General features: G+C 34.9%; 1 protein-coding gene across 1 annotated transcript; it reads right to left on the reverse strand.

Annotated features, from left to right (window-relative positions):
* Positions 1-5464: 5464 nt before the first annotated feature.
* Positions 5465-6799, reverse strand: LOC148714881 (uncharacterized). Its single transcript, XM_088717243.2, has one exon. The coding sequence runs from the start codon at positions 6734-6736 to the stop codon at positions 5891-5893; it is 846 nt and encodes a 281-aa protein (XP_088573369.2). The 5' UTR covers positions 6737-6799; the 3' UTR covers positions 5465-5890.
* Positions 6800-8347: the final 1548 nt, after the last annotated feature.

An 8347-nucleotide genomic window follows, 5' to 3' on the forward strand; every position in this document is an offset into this window, starting at 1 on the left:
AATTTGTATCAGACAACATACAAGTGTGCCAAAACAAAACATGAAACTCAGCTTAGTACAAGGTTATGTTTTGAAAACATGGGTTTCGGTCTAAGCTCGGGTTAGCTTCAGTCTAGGGTCAGTCTAGGTTCAAGGTTTTGAAGATGAAGGTCCAGACTGATCTTCCTTTGGCTCTTCCATCAGCTTGTCAATTTTACTGTTTAGTGTAGTGATGGAGCTAGTGAGCTGAGTGTGTTCTTCTTTTAATTCTTGGATAAAGCCTTGAACAGAATTTTCTTGTGCTTGCAGCTATTTTTCAATCTCAGTAATTCTCCTCTATTAGTTAGTTGCTAGTTGCCTTAAACCTTGCAGTTCTACTTTCATTTTTTGGGTCATGTTAGTGAGATGATGGACTTTGCTAAAACTGACTCCAGAATTAAGCAGTGCTGTAATAATGTTGTCCCCAATAGCTTTTAATTGCCATTTTTTAAGTCTGAGTGGAGGATCTGATAGTCTTTGTATTGAAGGAAGCTGACTGACTGGTGGTTCTGTTGGAGGTGTTTGTGTTGGGATTCTTTTGCCTTTTAGTAGTGTAGTAGTGTCTTGACCACTTTCATCTTGAATTTCTTTTCCTTTACGAGTCTATTTTCCCTCAGATTTGACAAATTCCATCCTCTTCAGTGATTTGTCATTGTAAACATCAGCAGACGATAATTCTTTCTTGGTTTTCTCTTCTAGATTTACATTGAAGTTACAGAGGACTTGTGTTAAGATCATACCATAAGGAAGTGAAGCTCCTTTTCTTTGACCTTGAGCTTCCATGTATCTAAGCATCAGGCAGGGTAGGTTCAGTGGGAGTCTTTGTAAAATATGATGCATTACTAGTATATCCCTTTCTGAAATATGATCAAATTTTTCTGTCTTTGGGAAGAACATTTTGTTGATCATGTGATGCAGTAGACGCATCTATGCATTCAGTTGATTGGCACTGATCTCAGTCCAATCTTCTGTGACTTCTCTATTCAGAATGGTACTAATCCCTTCATTCCTATTTTCTAGGTGATCTCTGTTTTTTCCATCATTTGGAATCCGAAGGGTATCTCTAAGAATCTCTTCAATAATTAAGATAGAGACTTCTTTTACCTTAGACGAGATCTATCCTTGTCCATATCTAGCATTGTTGTAGAACTCTCGTACCAGGTCTAGGTAGGTTGGCACATTCAGGGAGCATAATTATTTCCAACCTATATCCTTAAGATTCTGCCCTAGTGGGAAGTTTTCCTTTTCCAAGAACTCGAAATCCACTCTCCTTCCTGTTGATACATTTCTTATGGAGAGAGGTCCTTGTTTCGAGACCGAGGACGGAGGTGACAGAGGGACTATGACAGGTTGAGGCGGTGATGTTGCTTGCCTTTGTGGATTCATCTCCTTTTCTGTCCTAGCCTTCGTTCTTCTCTCTGTGTGTGAAGTGTTAGTCTTCCTCTTAGGTCCGGATGTCACTTGCTTTACCCTCACCATTGGAAGATCAATCAGAACCTCAGAAAGATTTTCTAAGATTTTTGGAGGTTTTTGGTTTGAAGACAAAAAGGTGCTCTAAGGGGTATTAAACGTTACAGGTTCAATATTTCAGAGAGAGAGATAAAGCCTTTTAGAATTCATTTCGAATAGTTTTCTCTTTAGTCGACTTATCCAACTCATGAGTCATCTCCTATGAACTAAAAGTCGACTCTTTTAACTTAAGAGTCGTCTCTTGTGAGTTAGGAGTCAACTCTTTTGACTTAAGAGTCATCCCTTACTACATGAGTCGTCTCCTCATTTACATGAGTCGTCTCCTTAGATTGTTCAAGAGACAAAATCCTTTTGAATAAGATTTAAAACTCAATTACAAACCACGGATCAAATCAACTAAAATTCAACTTTTAATAGTCAATCAAAATACACAATTTATCATTCATAATCAGTCATCAAAATGGATCACAAATGCATAATTCATCTCTAAATTTACAAAATACTTCTTCATCAAGAGGTTTAGTGAATATATCTACAATTTGTTTATCAGTATTTATAAATTTCATTTTTATATCCCCATTTTGAGCATGATCTCTTATGAAATGATGTCTAATTTCTATATGTTTAGATCTTGAGTGTTGTATGGAATTTTAGTCAGATTTATGGCACTAGTGTTGTCACACCTTATAGGAATTTTATTTTGTTTTATGTCATAGTCCTCAAGCTGTTGCTTAATCCATAGGATTTGGGTACAACAACTACCTGCAGCAATATATTCAGCCTCAGCTGTAGATAGTGCTACGTAATTTTGTTTCTTGCTAAACCAAGAAATTAAGTTTGTTCCAAGGAATTGACAAGTTCCACTTGTACTTTTTTTGTCTAATCTACAACCAGCAAAATCAGCATCTGAATATCCAATCAAGTCAATTGTAGATGCCTTAGAATACCATAAACCTAAGTGTTGTTTTCCTTTTAAGTATCTTAATATCCTTTTAACAGCAATTAAGTGTGATTCTTTAGGATTTACTTGATATCTTGCACACATACAAACACTATGCATTATATCAGGTCTACTTGTTGCAAGATAAAGTAAAGATCCAATCATTCCTCTATACAGCTTTGAATCAAAGAATTTACCATACTCATCTTTTTCTAATTTACAAGAGAAGCTCATAGGAGTATCTATTGATTTTGAATCTTCCATACCAAATTTTCTTAAGATTTTCTTTGTGTATTTACTTTGGTAGATGAAGATTTCATCTCTTGTTTGCTTGATTTGAAGTTCTAGAAAGAAGTTGAGTTTACCCATCAAACTCATCTCGAACTCACCTTGCATGAGCTTAGCAAATTCTTTACATAAACTTTCATTAGTAGCACCAAATATAATATCATCAACATATATTTGAACAATCAGAACATTAGAATTTTTCTTTCTAATAAACAGAGTTTTATCAACATTTTCTCTTGAAAAGTTACTCTTCATTAAAAAATTGCTTAATCTATCATACCAAGCTCTAGGAGCTTGCTTCAAGCCATAAAGTGCTTTGTTCAATTTAAAAATATGATCTAGAAGTTTATGATTTTTAAATCCAGGTGGCTGTTCTACATAAACTTCTTCAGTTATGAAACCATTTAGAAATGCACTTTTGACATCCATCTGAAATAATTTAAAATCCATGAAGCATGCAAATACAAGTAATAATCTAATAGCTTCAAGTCTAGCCACGGGTGCAAAAGTTTCATCAAAATCAATTTCTTCTTCTTGATTATATCCTTTAGCAACTAATCTAGCCTTATTTCTAATTACAATTTCATCTTCATTTAATTTATTTTTGAAAATCCATTTTATTTCAATTACAGAAATATTTTCAGGCCTTCTAACTAAATTCCAAATATTGTTTCTTTCAAATTGATTCAGTTCTTCTTGCATTGCCATTAACCAATAGTTATCTTTTTCAGCTTCTTCAAAAGATTTTGGTTCTATTTAAGAAACAAATGCAAGATGATTACAAACATCTCTAACGGAAGATCTAGTCCTAATTCCTTGTGAAGGATCACCAATTATTAGTTCTCTAGGATGACTATGTGCATACCTTCATTCTTTTGGTAGACTAGTTTTATCATTAAGCATTTGATCTTCTTCTTTCTGATTTTCATTATGCTCTGAATTTTCAGATTCAGACACATCCTTTAGGGTCAATTCTTTGGCTTACTTATTGAGTTCTTCTGCATCATCATCGAGATCTAAATTCTTCCTTGATGAAGGATCATTAGATTCATTAAAGATAACATGTATTGACTCTTCTACAACTAGAGTTCTCTTGTTAAATATTCTATATGCTTTGCTTGATGAAGAATATCCAAGAAAAATAGCTTCATCTGATTTTGAATCAATTTTTTTCAAGTTGTCCTTACCATTATTTAGAACAAAACAAATGCAACCAAAAACATGAAAGTATGAAAGATTTGGTTTCTTATTTTTCAAGAGTTCATATGGAGTTTTCTTTAGTATTGACCTAATAGTAACTCTATTAAGAACATGACAAGCTGTATTTATTGCTTCAGCCCAAAAATACTTTGGTAAGTCACTCTCACATAACATTGTCCTAGCCATTTCAATAAGTATTCTATCCTTTCTCTCTATAACACCATTTTGTTGCGGTGTTCTTAGTGCAGAAAAATTATGATCAATACCATTTTCAGTGCAAAAATTTTCGAAATCATAATTTTCAAATTCAATTCCATGATCACTTCTAATCTTGATAGTTTTTAGTCCATATTCATTTGAAATCTTTTTATACAGTTTAATGAAAGCTAAAAATGCTTCTTTTTGTGTGCCAAGAATAAAACCCATGTATACCTAGAAAAATCATCCACAATAACAAAGCCATAAAGTTTTCCTCCTAGACTTGCAATTCTAGTTGGTCCAAATAAGTCCATATGCAGAAGCTCTAAAGGCCTATTAGTGGAAACAACAGTTTTAGATGTGAAAGTGGTTCTGGTCTGTTTTCCTAGTTGGCATGTAGAGCAGATTGTTTCTTTTTCAAATGATAATTTAGGCAAGCCGAAAACAAGTTCTTTTCGAATAAGTTTTGAAATTAAGTCCATGCTTGCATGAGCTAATTTTTGATGCCATAACCAACTGGCTTCACTATTTTTGGTCTTCATTGCTACTAGACAGTTCATGTTTTTCATGAGTATTTGATCTAAATCAACTAGATATACATTTTCATATCTATGTCTAGTAAATATTATATCACTGTCATTTCTACTAGAAACTAAGCATAATGATGATTCAAAAGTCATAAAATATTCTTTATCACAGAATTGACTAATTGCTTAGCAAATTATATTTCAATCCATCTACCAATAAAACATTTTCAATAAAAGTAGTTGGTGTAATCCGAATGTTACCAATACCAATGATTTTGTCTTTTCCATTATCACCAAAGGTAGCCATTCCTCCATCTTTCTTTTTGAGGGACATGAATTGGGATTCATCCCCTGTCATGTGTCTAGAGCACCCACTATCCAAGTACCATTTTCTGTTTGATGCTTGGGATGCTAGACACCCCTGCAAAACAGAAATTCAATTCTTTATCTTTGGTACCCAAGCTTTCTTGGGCCCTTGAATGTTAGCAATGATGGTTCCCTTCGGAACCCATATCTATTTAATTGAAGCATTGTTCATAAGATTCTGACTTATAAGATTGTAAGTGGCATATTTCTGTTTCAGTTTGTCTAATTTCAGTGGTAAAGATTTCGGTTGAACATAAGTGGGTTTTACAAAAATATTTTTCAATGATTTATGTTTCTTCCAAGGATTATATCCTAAACTAGCTTTATCATAAACAGCTTTCTGACTTTCTAGAATTAAATTTAATTTCTCAAAGCTTAAGATGAATTTATCAACTATAGGTTTCAGTTTTTCAACTTCATTAACTAACTTCTGAGTTTTTTCATGCAGTTTCTTCTTATTATCCAGAAGCAGAGTATTTTCTTTTTCTAATGATTGGTTCTTAATCTTCAGTTTCTTGTTCTTTAAGCTAAGCTTTTTATATTCAATCATAAGCTCAAAAAAAGCATCTTGAAGCTCATCGAAAGTGAAATCATATTTAGTATTCAGATATACCTCATTTTCGTATCCCATTAGACACAGATTTGCAGCTTCTTGTTGCTGTTCTTCTTCTCCAGAGCTGGATTCATCACAGTCACTCCAAGTAGCCATCATAGCTTTTTTTCTTAACCTCTTCGGAGCCTTCTTTAATAGAGGATAGTCTGTTCTAAAGTATCCAGGCTTTTTGCACTCATAACAAACATGTTGCTCCTTATTTTCTTTGCTTTGCTCCCCTTGATTACTGGCCTTTTCTTGAAATTTTCTCTGTTTCTTCTGAAGAATTTTTTAAACTTTCTTGTAATCAAAGCAACGGGTAGAATGCCTGGTCGAAGGTCCAGTACAGTGGGTAGCAGGTGTGTTCGTTTTGGCTATTTCCTCACTGTTATCAGGTTCAAAATCCTCACTCTTATCCTCATGCGGAGTGGACTTAAGAGCGATGGTTCTGCACTTCTTGGGTTCATCCTCCTCAAGGTTCTGTTTTATTGAGAGCTCATGAGTCATTAAGGAACCCAGCAGTTCTTCCAGTGGGAGAGAGTTGAGATCTTTGGCTTCTTGAATGGCAGTGACCTTTGCTTCCCATGCTCTAGGAAAAGACCTAAGAATTTTTCGAACAAGATCACTATTAGAGTAAGATCTACCAAGGCTTTTCAGGCCGTTTATAATATCAGTGAATCTAGTAAATATTTCAGTTATAGATTCACTGTTTTCCATTCTAAATAATTCATACTTATGCACTAGCATACTGATTTTAGATTCTTTGACCTGGTTAGTGCCTTCATGTATAACTTCCAGCCTATCCCAGATTTCTTTAGCAGTCATGCAAATAGATATACGATTAAACTCATTTGCATCTAAAGAACAGTAAAGGACATTCATGGCTTTTGCATTCAGCTGAGCCATTCTCTTATCATGGTCATCCCATTCAATCTCAGGTTTGAATAAGGTGATGCCATCAACAATTTTAGTTGGTGTGTGAGGTCCATTAATAATAACAGTCCATAAATCATAGTCAAGTGCTTGAATGAAAATTCTCATACGAGCTTTCCAATAAGTAAAATTTGTGCCATTGAAAAGAGGTGGTCTATTGGTAGATTGCCCTTCGGCAACAGAGGATCCCATAGTGGCTGCCATGACCTTTAACTCTTGATTGTTAGATCAAAAAGTTTCTAGGAGTACTAGTTTCTGATACCACTTATTGCCCAGAGGTGCAGCCCAAGAGGAGGGTGAATTGGGTCTCTTTAAAATAATCAAAGTTAAAACGTATGGAGAGTATGAGTTACTATTATCTTATAGATTCAGCAGCGGAAATAAGATTGCACAAATACGATAGTAAATAAAATTAGGAAAGTAGTCAGAAAAATGCAGAGAAAAAGAAAAGAAGAACCACAATCACAAACACCAAGGTTTATAGTGGTTCGGTGCACTCCTAGCACCTACATCCACTCCTCAAGCCTAGCTTGAGATTTCACTATAACCCAGCAGATTACAGCCTGATTGTTTTCCAGGCTCACAATCAAAATCCAGTTGGTTTTTCCAGACAACCAACCGAAAACCTTTTATTTTTTGGGATCACAAACAACCCAGTTGGTTTTCAGACAAACCAACTAAAAATTTTATACGGTTTGTTTTTTCGGGCTCACAAACAACCTAGTTGGTTTTTTCAGGCAACCAACCAAAAATCTTTTATTTTTCGGGATCACAAACAACCTAGTTGGTTTTCAAACAAACCAACCAAAAATTTTACACCGTTTGTTTTTCCGGACTCACAAACAACCTAGTTGGTTTTCAGATAAGCCAACCAGAAACTTTTTTCTTGCTGAATATTTTCGATTCAACAACTTCTAATCGAGGCTTGGAAGAGTCTTTACAAGTTTCAAATCAATGAAACTGTTACAGCAACAATTAATCCAACTAAAAGAATACTGTAACTAAAAAACTTAAAGCTTCAGAGCATATAAAAAATAAATCAATGAAAGTAAAAACTGAAGCCGATGAAGAAGTTGGCTGTGGAAGGATGTTCCAATGTCCGAACAGCAGCTCTTCATGATGTAGTGAGAAACTTCGACTGAACTCCTCACAAGAGAAAGTTTTAGATTACAATGCTGGTGAGGAAGATGAACTGTTAAGCTTTTCTTCTCTTTTTCTCAGTGGAAATCTTTTGTTTTCAATAGAATCTTTTTCTTTTTCTTATTTTTTCCATTCTGAGGTTCCTTCGTATTTATAGACAAATTCTTCAGCAAGATTTGAATTTCTTTCTTTCTGTTCTGATGAGAATCTTTTTCTGTTACAGAAGAAAACAAAAGTCATTCACAGCTTCCCGTTGTGGTCCCAGCAGTACAAGGGTCGACTCATGTATCTCAGGGGTCGACTCCTGTTCATTCTGGATTGGCACTTCAAAACGTGGAGAAAGCTTTTGCTATGTCATCTTCAGAGAGTCGACTCTTAATTCTTAAGAGTCGGCTCATCTTCATCAGGAGTCGCCTCTTTAAATATAAGGATCGACTCATCGTCTTCAGGAGTCGCCACTTTAAATATAAGAGTCAGCTCATACCATAATTTTTCGGCTGTCGCTTAAACTGAGCTGGGATCGACTCTTCAATTTTGGGGGTCGACTCATTTTGAGCAAGGGTCGACTCTTCAAGCTTATCTCAGGCAGTAAAGACTTTCTGTTTACTTTCAACTACACAAGGGTTGACTCATGTTTTGCGGGGGTCGACTCATTGACTATGTTCTTTGAATAAA

Source organism: Phoenix dactylifera, chromosome 2, assembly GCF_051530095.1.
Source record: "Phoenix dactylifera cultivar Ajwa chromosome 2, Ajwa_hap1_PhDact_Kaust_v1.1, whole genome shotgun sequence".
Taxonomy (NCBI): domain Eukaryota; kingdom Viridiplantae; phylum Streptophyta; class Magnoliopsida; order Arecales; family Arecaceae; genus Phoenix; species Phoenix dactylifera.